The following is a 14,497-nucleotide window of genomic DNA, read 5'->3' on the forward strand; positions in this document are numbered from 1 at the left end:
CTTCCTTAATTATTACATGTACTTGCTCTGAAAACATAGCTTTTACAATTGTTTAAATTAACAGATGTTGTTCTATGTACAATGAATACATTTTAAATAATAAACCTTACTGTATTAATAAAAAATTGTATTTGACAACATGAGAATGATTCTGATGCCCAGTGGTGATGTTGAAACAAACCCAGGTCCTGGTAATATACTAAGACCTGATTAACAAAGAAGTCATGTACATTAAGGTTCACTCAGATTTATGAATGCAGTTTCTTGAGCAAGTATACATGTATGACAAATAGTTTTGTTGCACTTGTGTACTCTGAGATTCTGAACATGGGTCAGTGGAAGTTTTTAGTTGTCAGTACAAAACTAGATTATGGGAAATCACTTTATGATGAGTTGTACCCACATAGAGTACATATTCATTCACCTGTTTGCAGATGTTCCTTGTACTACTTTATAATCAAATAACGGGGACTGTGACATTTCATGTCTTGTTTGATGGTGTTTTTAAGTTCTCATGATCATCCACCATCAACGTATCTATGCGTCACAATTTTATATTTTTTCTGGGCTAACTAAGTTGAAGTGGTTTACAATCTGTGTTTCTTTTTTTCCAGGTACTTGTTGCCATGTAAACACATCATGGTCAGTCAGCGTTCTAATTTGCGAGCACATGATGCATATTGCAAAAGCAGCGATAAATTTCTATCTCTGATACCAAACTTTTGCATCTCAAGAAAACATTCCAGTTCATTATCAACGACATCAACGATGGTGTCTCGCACATCTCATGACGAGTACAGTAACTCTTTCGTTGCTGACAACACGGAGGAAAATTATTTTCATTACTTGATAGATAGTAGGAAAACTGTGGAGGACTGCTACAGATCTTGTCTATGCTGGTCAAATACTTACGACGGTAGAAGACGACTTGACAGTGGGACTATGTCCAGCCAGTCTTCTGAGTCAGAGTTTGAGTGGTGGCAGGACGCGGACGAAGATTCAAACAGCGTTGATAATTTTGAAGATGACCTCTCGCCAAGGGAGTCCCATTCCAGTGAATCTAGCGATGATGCATTCTCAGACATGGGAAAGTTTCTTAAAACTATGTTTGGGGAGGACGTGGACAATAATGACGAGGAAGAGGAGAGCGAATTTACCATCACTTACTTAGAGGAGTGGTTCGATAACTTATACAGTCGGAAGGAGTTCCTCCGGCAACATTCCTGGAGTTCCAGTGTCGGCTTGACCTCACAGTCCATGGATAACTATGACGAAGATAACGAATGGATCATGGACAGATGGAGTCAACGACCAGCGCTGGATAGCGTTACAACAATGGATGAGGAATCTGTTGAACAAAACAGTATTAATAATGAGGAGAGCGAAAAAAAGATCATCAATGCGAACACTGATGAACTGTATGATTTCTGGGAACTGGACGCGCATCTTTTACCACCAGCATCGCTGAGGAATCATGATTTTGATGATTTCGCTGATACGAATCAAAGTGATCATCCGTCATCAGTTACAGGTATCTCAATAATTTAATTCACAAATGCTTTATATTCATAATAACCAGACTCATGACTGCTTGAAGTGTAGTTTAAGGAGGAAGCCCACTCATAAATTGAAAAGATTTATTCATTTTTTCAATCAATAGACAAGATTTCTTAATTTGAACGCTCTTGCGTAGAGACGTTCCAATTTCATCTGTGTAGGGGGGGGTGTAATTTCGCTACATAAACATTTGATAGCTCATCAGAATGCCAGGAACCCGGGGAAACCAGCGAACAAATTACTTGAGCACGAAATCAACCCCATTTTTGCCTGAAAACTGATTGATGGCGCTATAGCTTGAAACCCTTCTTTTGTATATACCAACAGTTTCTTCCTAATTTGACAGTGCTTAAGCACTGAGGTAGCTTTTGCAATCAACATTCAATATTAACATTCACTTATAATATTTCTCATTACAGGCCCCTTTATATCAGCCCTGTTTGCAAGACTTGAACACATGATTGAAAACCCTGTTGAAGTTAATCTGTTGTTAACGGCCGTAATCAGTCGACTTGGATCATATCCGCAGATTTTATTGTCGTCTTTTCTGCTGAACACAGAGTTGGTGTTTCAACCGAGTGTACGGTCACTTTTACAGGTACGTAGTTATCATTCAAGGTGTTGGTTTTAGAATGCAAATATCAACATGAGCGTAAACCGCGATAAATTTTATATCATGGAAAATGTTACATGAATGTATTTCAAATCATATGCTTATTCAAATCATGAAACTTGTGATTTGTGACTGACCTTGGAAGATGCTGGAAACATATATCGCTTTACTTCATACTACAATTAAACTATCTCTCGATGTCAATAATGTACTTGTACTTGATCAGGGAGGTTGTGGGTTCATTTCTCAGACTGTTTACTCTGCAAACACTCAGTTTGGAAGACTGGTTTGCACATTCACTTGCAATTAGCACCAAATTCTGGAAAAACAGCTGTGAATTCAATGCTTGAAAATGTCGCCTGGCACAAAAGCATTTAAAAACAATTAATCTCTGATATGTCATCAGTATTTTAAAAGACTTACCGGTACATTTCTTATCTAGTGTTTGAAAAATTATTATCGATTAGCAATAAACCTGACGCTCAAGTGTGAGAAGTTTTAAATATCGTTAGCATTTGAATTGGTTTGCTGAACAGTTCTGTTCTTCCTTTTTTTTTTTTTTTGAAGGTTTTAATATCCGTGAAAAGCAATATAGAGATGTATGCATACAGAACTGATACCTTCAGCAGCCTGGTGAGCCAAGCTAGATTAACTCTTACACATGGAGATCAACCTGTCAATGGAGAGAAAACACGGGGTAGAACTCTAAGTAAGATTGATGTCGACAGTAACGCTAGGCCGAAAGGTATGTGTTATAGGAGGTCTGTCTTTTGTGTCTGGCCATATTACACATTCCTGAAAGTAACGTAAACCGCTTTATTTTTGGGAGAGATCAATTTTCATGAATTTCTTGAATCTGGGAACCCACACATTTTTTGCATAGTATATATTTTGTTGAGATCTTTAACACATTCTTGCTACATACAGTAAAATTATACTTTATTTTAGCTAGAATTAATTTTCGCTGAAAAGATATTTTGAGTGTTTTGTAGTTAATTTCTTGTCCCTGATTGTTGATGAGTTGAATGTAAAATATCGAAAAAAATAGTATATTCACTGGATTTTATTTTCACTGAATCATCCCTTCAGTGAAAATTGCAAAAATAAATTTGAAGTGAAAATAAAGTATTTTACAGTAGTTGTGTAAGACAATCCGCCATGATATCCAGGAGGTCCAAGCCAAACTGTTTATTACTTCTTTTTTGCACATTGGTATGCTAATGGTGATTTGAAAAACTATGTAATCATTGTACTGTTAGTAAACCAACAAGCTTTGTAGATTGAATAAACATCTAAGGGATTTACATTCTAGTTTACTCAAACTGATTAACAGGCATTTTGCATACATTAGCTGCCATTTTAAACTAGAATTCTGCTTGTGTCATGGTACATTTCGGCTGAAAACAATCATACATGTACTACATAAAATATTCAAACAGACAAGTGAAATCATTAGTGTATCTTTATATCAAGATGTGCGTAGAGTCACAGTTTGGCTTCAAATCAACCTAGCCAGCACTATTTCCCAGAGCACCCACCATGATGCAACTGGTATGAATCAAATTAGCATATTAATTTTGGCTACCATTTTGCCCTAATTATACCTTTTAATATTTTCAACACTACTACATTCTTTTGTTATCTAAATTAAGTCTATCGTGTCTTCTCCATTATCTATATTGTCAAACTATTTTTTACCCAATCACAGCTCCCAAGAAGAGTGGAATCAGTGACTTCTTCTTGCGACGGGGGAGCGGGCGTCGACAGAAGTCAATTAAGGCCAAAGAGAAACAAAAGCTACATGCAATCCAAGGCTGTGGCGATAACATGCAGACAAAGTACAGAGAAGTGGCCAATGCTGCAATAATATTTGAAGAATTTCTAAAAGAACTGGCGGCCATATCGCAAGAACATGCTGTGTTACAAGGGGAGAATTTACAATTCAAAATCGATGAAATATTACCATTGAGAGTGTACGCAACCGTTGCACACCTTTAGCAGAAGCAGGAGGATTTATGGAGTCAATGTGAAGCTACTTACAAGATTGTTCCTGATTGGCTACCTATTCCTTGCTTCTAACATTCGGACCAATCAGAGAGTAGCTTGTTTGTTGACAGGTTTTTTTTCAACGAATTAAATTCTGTCTTTTATATATGCTTTGACTCAACTGTGTAATGGTGCTATTGTTCATATGACAATAATGCTGTCTGCCCCAGGATATGCTTCACTTGGTGTTTCCTCTGCTTGTCAATCCACAATCTGCTTTGCATTATTTTTACCTGATATTTTTGTATTAAATTATATAGAAGTTATTACTGTATAGACATAATTGAGAATTGTAAAATAATTGAGAAAAATGTACACCTGTAAGTCTAATAACTGTAACTTGAACACTATCAGGGGAAAAAGTATAGGTACTAAGTAAAACTACAAGGTGCAGGCTGGGTGCAAGATAACACTAAGGGGGCAGGTTGGGTACAGGGTAAGGTACAGGCTTGATGCAAAAGATTGCATTCAAGTAAAATAATCAAAAGGTGCTGACTAGGTATGATGTAGTTCTGTTATGGTGCAGGGGAGATAGGTAAAATCTTTCAAATTATTAGCCTTACATGCTGCATGCTGGGTAATATAATAAGCTAGGTAAAAGGTAATGTTTTGAAGTAGACTAGATACAGAGTACACTATTCAGGTTCACCATTAGACTCCATCACTGCAGTGTAGGTTTATGCATACAGTATTTGCTCTTTTTATGATAGAGTCAATGACTTGACCTGAATGCTTTGTGTTCAAACTTTATAACATAAAATATGCACTTGTATTGCAGATGCACTTCTAATAGGGCAAATATGGTATTATTAGTTTTGTTTGAATTATCTGTGTCTACTATGACTTGCCTGCTACCTACCGTGGGGCAGCAGGTCTGAATGTTATGCAGGGCGTAGTGAAAGTATGCAGCGTTGTTTCATCTTGTAGTTACAACCACATGTATAGTTCACAATCTGTGTTTAGATACAGAGGTATGGTTTCATGGTAGCTATTGCCTTAATAATTAGCATCATAGTTGTAGTGATCATAGCGATTAATGTTTTCAGTCAGACGCTTTTTTGCTGGACAATAAAAATTGAGAATTTAATCAAAAGGAAAAAATATTACCAATTTCATCTAAACATAGTACAAGGCTTAAAATCACAAATGGTTTAGTTGCTTTATGTTATCAACTTAAGGGGTCATATCTGGTTTAAATTGATACACTTTATTATATTATGTTACACCTGAGGGGAGGGGGGGGGGGAACAAAATGTAAATTGTGCCAGAGGTAAAGATCTTGCAACATTTTTTAACCATGATAGAACTTCGATATTGGATATTGGCAAAATGTGTTCACCCATCAGTATGTACAGCTGTGTCGCGTTTATATCCTGGATTCATTTGCATATGGTATACTCAAATAAGACCCACTAGGTATTTGATAATAAACAATTCATGCTGATTTCAAGCTTCGAGAAAAAAAAACCCCAAAAATCTCAGGATTAATTCTTAATTAGTTGGTCTATATTTTTTTTAAATCTGTGTGCTAAATGTCAAAAACAAAAGATAAGTTACAATTATTTGAATACTGTGTGTTTTTTGTAGCAATTTATTTTGAAGGGTTAATAAGGTGTATATAATATTTATTTGCTAAAACTTTATACCACTGTAATTTAACAGATAATTTTTGATATTTTTATTTTGATGTCGTGTTTTATAATTACCCGGTATCATGTTTCCTCCATCAAAAGCATAAGAGTGTTAATTTCATGTATTACTAGGCCAGCTGTCCACCTTGCAATTAATCTGATTTGTTTGCATTCTGCTTTTTTTTTTTTTTTTAATTTAGATTGAAAATGATAACTGTTCTTTTTTATACTCCAATAATCTTGTCAACATGTTCTCATTGTATAACTTTTGAACTGGCACTGAAAGGTGACACACCACTCATCAGCTGAGAGTCTATGCGCGTTCATAGGTCTTGAAACTAGATGGTTGCTGTTCTGGACACCTTGGGTGGATGCATATACTCCTGGATTGTATTGCATCCACGTTCCTTAATTTGTGGAGGAAATAAGATGTGCACTAGCAACAATAGGTTTTGTTTGTTTTTTGTACTGAATTTTGGAAAAGCAGGGTAATTTGTAAGGAATATCTTTAAAATAGGATATCTTTTTATGTTAGGGGATAATATGTGTTCACCATGAAGTCGGAAACAAACTGTGACTAAATATTGTGCATGCACATTTACATAATACAGTGGTCCTTCCATAGAATAGAATAGAATATTGCTTTATTACAACGTTAAAGAAAATTTGACAATTCTTTTTTGGTTTCTACACATGTAGAAGGTAATAAAGTTAAAAACAAACAAAACAAAAAGTGTGACAAACAAACAAGAAAAAGTAAACTACTGTGGTAATATTATTTGCTCTCTTATTGTATACGCTGTTTTGATATATTTAATTAACCCCAGTAATTGTTGTCTAGTATGGGCATTCATAATACATATAAATTTGTCCTTGTTTTTGATACCATTGATGTTATCAAACAAGGAATATAATTCCTGTCTTTCAGATTCATAAAGTCCATATGAATAATTGTTCAACCAAATAGCCCAGTACCCTGAATATTGAATAATTTTGTTTGACAAGCTAGTCAGCCAGTCATGCGTTGGTGTTAAGTCAGGTGTCTAGCATGTGTGCTAAGTTTGAAGGCACAATTCCAAATTTTCTATTATCATATTTGCTCTATTAAAAGTATATTTCCAATAGAAGCACATGTAAACCAAATATTGTATTTATTGTATACTTATTTTGACCATAGATATGCCATTTACGTTAGTAATGGAACAAATGGGGTAATTTCAATTATCTGCCACTGAAAGCAATATGAGCTCATTAACCTTTAAAGGTCAAGGGTATTTATTACAAGTCAATGTTGATTTATGTATTTCACGCTGTTTGTAAAGAAATCAATTTGTAAACTTTTCATTTTTGTATCAATGACTCTATTATATTAGCTGTATTGATAGTAGCCATGATGAAATGTTCACAGCTGCTTTGTTCCCAGGCTTAGTTCCCAGATTTTGCCAAGTCATGAATTATATCTTGTGTGAATCAAGCAGTTTATAGAAATTTACCGTTAGACTGGCAAATGGATGCTGAGATCTCGTTGAGAGTGAGAGAGAAAGCGCCACGCGACTTGTCTTCGCCCCTCAATGCTTATCCACTGTTCCTCTGACCCATGGTAGTTGGAACACTAGACACAAGAGAATGGAACACTTGAGTGACAAAAACATGCCACATGGATCTCTCATTTTAAAAGACATCTCGGCAGCCGTTTATGCCTTGCGTCTATTACATTTTCTGCGTGCAATCCCCTATACGTACATGAACTATTAAACAGCATTGCAGTATTGACTTACACAATACATCGGCTGCTGATGCCGTAATATATCGGCTGTTCGCAATCGCTTTCAACAGGTGATGTGTTGAAATTAAAACCGTGATTCAGTACCCGTTGGTGTTCGCCGCTCGTCAATGTTCCGCTAGACATATTAAATCGCTGTATCTGAGAGTATTTGAAATGTAACTATCTTTCACAATCTGAATCAAATTTGTCTCAACCATATATGGTTACACATACGTGAGCGTCAAATCTTACTTCATTTTTGTCGTATCAAGCATGATTATTGTTTTGAGACATGCTTTCATAATTATGTTAATGAGATGTGTAATGTGTTTTATGTTAATAATAATTTTTATTGTAGATATGTAAATGTGTAAGTAAAATTGCACAAAATAAGTCACAACATTTGTAATGCTAAATGTGATTACCTGACTATAGTTCCACTGGTTATTCACTCACCACTAACATCTGGAGTAGCTACTAATATATCATGTAAATTTATTGCAATGTCATGAAAAAATTGGATGGTCGCACTTACATGGCAACTATCAGTTGATATGGGAAAAACGAAAAACTGTTGTTCACAAAATTTGCATATTCGTTTTTGCAGCATGTTACATTAGCCATTCAATGTTACAGAAACCTACTGACTGTGGAGACAAAATGTCTGGTCCAGATGTCGATGGAGAGTTGTAACTGGTAGAACAGTAGTTAACCAGACTATCAGTGACATGGAATTTAATCATTGTAGCATCCTCAAAAAGTCTAATCAAAAGAATTTCTGTCTATAAAATCAAGTACATACAAGGCTTCTTCTGATTGGCTGGACAGTTTGGTGATTGGGTGAGATAGCCAATGAGTGGTGTTGTTGCAATTAACTAGTAATTTCAACAGCAGTACTTTCCTTGCACCTTTATTTTCAACAACTCTCTATATAGTAGCTAGTGCCGAGTCAACCAATCAAATCTCCTGAACACGTGTCAATCGAAATTATTAAACTGTGAGCAATAATAAAAGTATAATGTGCCGAAATGTTAATGAGAAAAACAAAAACAGCGTAGGATGTCTTAAATTTTCAATTTTTAGTTATTTATATTAAAATCAAAAACAGCAAATTTATAAAAGTGTGTACTTTTTGGAACAGTTCAAATTTTTTAACAACTAAGAAGTCAACTGGACATGAGGATACTGTAGTCTGTAAATGACTGATTTTTTTCCCCCACTTTCCATATTTGATGTGGGTACATGGTAAAAGGCAACACAATGAATCTACTGGTACAAATTTGACACTGATTGTACTGTCATGCAGTTCATCCAAATACTCATTCATCTCGCAGTGGTTGAAAAAGGTGGTAGTTTACGAAGTTAATCATATGCAGTATGACAATTTTATTTCATCGTCGGCGTTACCGGTAATTTTTGTTTCAACCTAATCAGTAATACAAATACGTCCACGGGGAATGGGATTTATTCCACTGTCGAGAAATTTATTTATTTTCTGAATAACTAATCCTTATTATATTATTCATAATGCTGTTGGAGCAAAATTAGCATAATGCTTTTATTCATATACAGCAAAATAAGTTTCCATCGTCTGGGGAGATTTTCCCAAACCACCTGTTCATCACAGTGACACGGCCGTCATGTTGCACACATTCATATTTTATGTTGACGAACAATGTGTTTTGGAAACGCATCAAAAATGCAGTGGTGCAACCTGACCTTACTTGATTCCATTGTTTTGAAAGTGAAACCTTCTGTACAGTCAATTCATTGCATTTTATTCATAAAGTTCTGCCCTGGTTCAAATAACAGTACATATCAATATTGTTTCAACGTAGAGATAAATTGTAAATAACAAAATTGCCAATCTTTGTTTTTTTCAGTTTTACTAAACATTCATTGTTTGCAAAATTATAAGGTTTTCCTATTACATACTGTAAATACTATGGAACCGCAGTAAAAGTATTTTGACTTACAATTTGTTTAATGTGTCTTTGCTTGTTATGTTTTTCGTAGTGGGGTAGATCTATACGAATTTATTCTCTATTGTTAATTACATATTCCATAGGTAATGCACATCTAATTCCAGATCAAGGGACATAGCGATATGAAATGTTTTGTTTTCCACCAAAAAAAGCTGGTGACTGTGACTATTGCATGGCCATATGCCTGCATTCGCCATTGTGGTTCAAGGGAAAGTCCTAAAATCCAAAAAACTATACCCATTTCAGGGGCACGTCCCCATTTGGCAAGTTCTATGTATTGCCCCTCAACCCCCCCCCCCTCTGTGGAGAAAGTATGATTTTAGAAAGTTTACCAGACTGTTTAAATTATCAAAAACAAACTGCTCGGTGAGCGGTGCTATATAAATTCCACAGTGCAGTAGAAATATTGGGAAGTATTACTACTAAACAACTAGCAACTTTCAGTTATTCCATGTACGGAGAAAGACCGAATAACCGGGGAAATGCATGTACAAAGATCACGTGTTTGACACTGATTATTCACCGTCCACTAAGGTAACTACTGCTAATATATCATGTAAAGTTGTTGCAACGTCATGAAGAATTGGGTGGCCGCACTGTCACTGTTCACAAAATTTACATATTCGGATTTGCAGCATGTTATATTTTTTTAGCAAATCGATGTAACAAACACCTGACTTCGAGGGCAAAATATGCTTGACATAACCGGCGCAAAATGCTCGTCGGTGAGGGCGCAACCTACTGAGGATATATAATATCACGCTTGCGGACCATTTTCACCCCTATAGGTTTCAACGTGTGCATACATGAAGTAATATAATTTATATTTTCATAGGATCACAATTTTTCAAATGAATAAGACACCTAACTTCGTGTATATGAAGTGGCAATACGGATAACAATACAGGGCCTGAAAATATTAATATTGGGAAACAGTATTGCAAAGTTCGTGAAATTTCCGCAACAATATATATATAGGTCAATATCACGTCAAAACACGTGTAGTTTCAACATGATGGAATGTTTTAATGGTTATTTTTACATAGAAATGGCATCTAGGCCACTGTTTTGTGAACCGGTCTAGGAATGGGAATGCCACATTGGATTATCCTTTAAGTACGTGTGTGGGATAATGTAAACTGAACATGATGGACACCTGTGAAGTTGTAACACAAACTTAAATGTTTGGTGTAGTCATTACTTTGGATACTTTGGATAATATCTCTCTTCCCATAAAAATGCAATAAATAAATTTGGCTTTGAATATTGCATTGAAAATTATGCCCAGCAAACTATCGAATCACTCATGTACAAGCATAATAATATCACGTTTGTTTATTCATTTAATCAAAACCAAAAACAACACGAAGTTTGAACAAACATAAGAATATATCACGTTGCTTCAGTTACTGTGCACTATAAGATAAAATCATACTCTGAGTCACCATTTTTATCACCTGTGCCGAAAAATGACATGCGTGTGCGAGAAAAAATCGGAAGTTGCGTAAATTATATCTGCTACTAATTTAAACCTAACGCGATCACGGACCCGGATGTTGAGTGATGGTAGATACCAAAGTCATTTTATTTACACGCAACGGATTTTATCATGCAGTTAATATATAAAAAAAAATGCTAGTTGAAAATCGTAGTCCTTGGTAATGCTGGAAGATAAAACAAATGGTAGTAAGATATCACCTGCTACAATTGTCTATACATATATGTATATTATATTTGTAGCAACTTTCAGCAATAATCATCGAGTTGATGCAGCAGCTCAATTCTGGATCTGGAAAAATGTTCAAACGAACGCATCATGATTAAGAGAGAGAGAGAGGAAGAAGGGAGTACCAGGCAGGTACTAACTCAAGACGTACCTCATTACTTGGGTTCGTGGTTGAAACGTTGCTAGGAGATGAAAGACACTGTATTTGACCCAATATAATTTTACTTTCGCTATATTTTACTATAAACTATACTCATATATTTTATTTTATAATTTTTACTGTGTAAGTATTTATTCCAAGGTCTTACAGCAGCTTCGACCATAATGCGTTGGACCTTTTGGAGATTATTCGGGGACTTTGATACTTTTCTTATTTGCAGGTAATACACATAATATGACACAAGTACAAAAATAGGCGGTAATCTCACTATTTCTCGTTTTTTTTTTAAAGCAGGGTACACTCCATAAAATACCCATTCTGTCTCTATTTGTTGTCTCTGTTTCTCTACTGAAAATGGCGAAACGATCTCATAGAAAACAGACGGACTCGGAGGCAGCTGGCATAAAAATGCACTCGAAAATTGTTTGTTTTGCTGTTTATAAATACATTATACAGATTTCTTGTTCTTTTTCAGTCACTGTAAAATGATATTGTCCTCTGTAAAATATTATGTAATTACAATGAGTATACTTTGAGGCCGGAAGCCTACAGTATTATGAATAATTTTTTTTATTGATAAATACATTATATTATCGGTTTCTCTAGAGATTTTTTGAGTGGCGATATAGCGTAAACGAATTTTGGATTATGTACATAGAAGATTATATGAATTCTAAATAATGGTTACGGAAGGAACTATCATAACGTACAATATCTTGTTTTGAACTCCATAAACCTACACCAAATACTGAGGATACTTTTCCTTATTTGCGGTTAATGATATACATAATATGACACAGATACAAAAATTGGCTGTAATCTTACTATTTTTGTTTTTTTTAAGCTGGGTCCATTCTATAAAATACACCAGCTGCCTTCGTATGTTTTCTTGGCTTATCTACCGAAAAATGGTGAAGCGTAGTAAACAGACGGAGGCAGCTGGGCATCTTCGCTAGCCAAGGTCTAAGTTTATTTGGCAAAGCCTCTAAACAGCCTCTATCGTGTAGAGGCATATAGGTCGAAGACACGGGACCGTGCGATTCGGACGATGGCAGCTGGGGTACACTCGTTGTTTGTTTTGTTTATAAATACATTATATTATCGTTTCTATGGAGATTTTTGAGTGGCGATATAATAACAGATGTAATAATAATAATAATAATAATAATAATAATAATAATAATAATAATAATAATAATAATAATAATAATAATAATGTTTATTCAACCTTTGTATCGGCAGCATGAAAACAGTAATACATATATTTAAATTACATTTATCATTTCTTTTCTATATTGCCATAAATCAGTTACATATTTCCCACATTTTCATTTATGTTCCATAGTGTATCACCAAAAAGGAAATTGAACCTATAATTCAACCCCCCTGAAAGAAAACTATTCATTAGTGATGAAGATACAACATTGTTTCTCAGTGAGGTTTCTAATGCTAAATGTAATTCTTTTCTAATATGATTAGATGACGTACAAATATAAAGAAAGTGGTAAATGTCTTCTTTGCTCTGATTGCAGACTCCACAAATTCCACTTCTCCTGTAATTTTTCCATCCCATTTTGTTACCTTCAAGATCTAAAGAGTTTGACCTAGTTTTAAAGACAAGGGAGATACCATGATGATCATAAGGATCCATTATGTAATTTTCTTTTTTAATGTTTCTTTTAATCCAACAGTAGTGTTTTAATGATTTCATCTTTTCTAAATTTTGTGTAAACATGTTTATTTCATTTTCTTTACTGATTTTGATAAAACTTCTTATCCATTTTGGATTTTGCGGTATTTCATTTCCATAGAAATGATCCATGCCATTAGTCACTAGAATGTTTTCTACATATTTAGGCCAATTCCAAGCCAGTTTAACTTTGTTTTTATACTGAGTATTCATTTCTTTGAAAACTATTTTAGTCCATCTATTGTTTTTCATTTTCTGAAGTCTATCCAGGTATTGAATCCGCACTTTATCTTGGATGTAATTTAAGTCTTCAGTCCCATCCTAAGTCTCCCAACACTGCAGGTCCTGCCACATTTCTGTTTACTTTGAATAAAAATTTCCCAAATTGGTACTGAATACTTTGTAATTTCTTTTTAAACTCTCTGCTATCCTGAAACCATATTCCACACCCATAATTCATTGATGGCATGATTATGCTATGCCATAACACATCACCGTACTCAAATCGATTAAAACTGCTGTGTTGGTTAATTATTGATTCATTGATTGATTAAAACTGGTATCCATTATCTGTGACTTGGATTGGTTATAACTGAGTTTCCATTTACTAGCGAACTGAGCTGCTATATCAAGCATACTTTGAAGTTCACTTGCATCATTTGCTATTAAAGCTACATCATCTGCACAGAAAAGCCCTGGAATTATTTGTGTTCCTATCCTCACCCCTAGTTTTGATTCAAATAACATTTTTGCAAATTCATTTATATAAATTGAGAAGAGTAGGGGGCTTAAAACGCATCCTTGTTTTACACCTTCACTGGTTTCAAAGTATTCAGTCTCAATATCATTAAAATTGACCTTATTAAAAACATTCTCGTACATGTCATCTATAATATTCCATAATTGTCCTTGTATTCCTGCTTTCCACAAGGATACTCGCAAACCATCCCTCCAAACTCTATCAAACGCTTTTGAGAAATCAAGAAATGCTACATAAGTAGATTTCTTACTCGATTTCCTTAAGGACGCTATACCTTTGAGTGTAAACACATGATACTCACATCTCCTATCTTCCCTAAAATCTCCCTGAATTTCTCCCAGAATGTTATTTTCTTCAACAAATTTTCTTAACTTTGTTTCAATAACCTTACTGTAAATTTTTGAAACACAGGAATTTAGAGTGATACCTCTGTAGTTGTTGAGGTCTTTTGTATAACTGACTGGGTACATATCCTTGTCTCGAATTATTGTTACAATCTGCGATAAAATAATTTTAAAAATAAAATAATGTTAACTCATTGTATTATATTGGAAATGCATTTCT

The 14,497-nt window shown here is 34.7% G+C and overlaps 1 protein-coding gene across 1 annotated transcript in view; it reads left to right on the top strand.

The window, feature by feature from the left end:
• Nucleotides 1–9,590, top strand: part of LOC100367406 (FHF complex subunit HOOK-interacting protein 1A-like) — a 32,300-nt gene extending 22,710 nt beyond the window's left edge. Inside the window, exons 8-11 of the mRNA XM_085497878.1 lie at nt 615–1,531; nt 1,977–2,155; nt 2,738–2,915; nt 3,879–9,590. Coding sequence (XP_085354004.1) covers nt 615–1,531; nt 1,977–2,155; nt 2,738–2,915; nt 3,879–4,168 — 1,564 coding nt within the window. The 3' untranslated portion in view covers nt 4,169–9,590. The remainder of the gene's footprint in view (nt 1–614; nt 1,532–1,976; nt 2,156–2,737; nt 2,916–3,878) is intronic.
• Nucleotides 9,591–14,497: the final 4,907 nt, after the last annotated feature.

Source organism: Saccoglossus kowalevskii, chromosome 4 (assembly GCF_978046115.1).
Source record: "Saccoglossus kowalevskii chromosome 4, keSacKowa6.1, whole genome shotgun sequence".
Taxonomy (NCBI): Eukaryota; Metazoa; Hemichordata; class Enteropneusta; family Harrimaniidae; genus Saccoglossus; species Saccoglossus kowalevskii.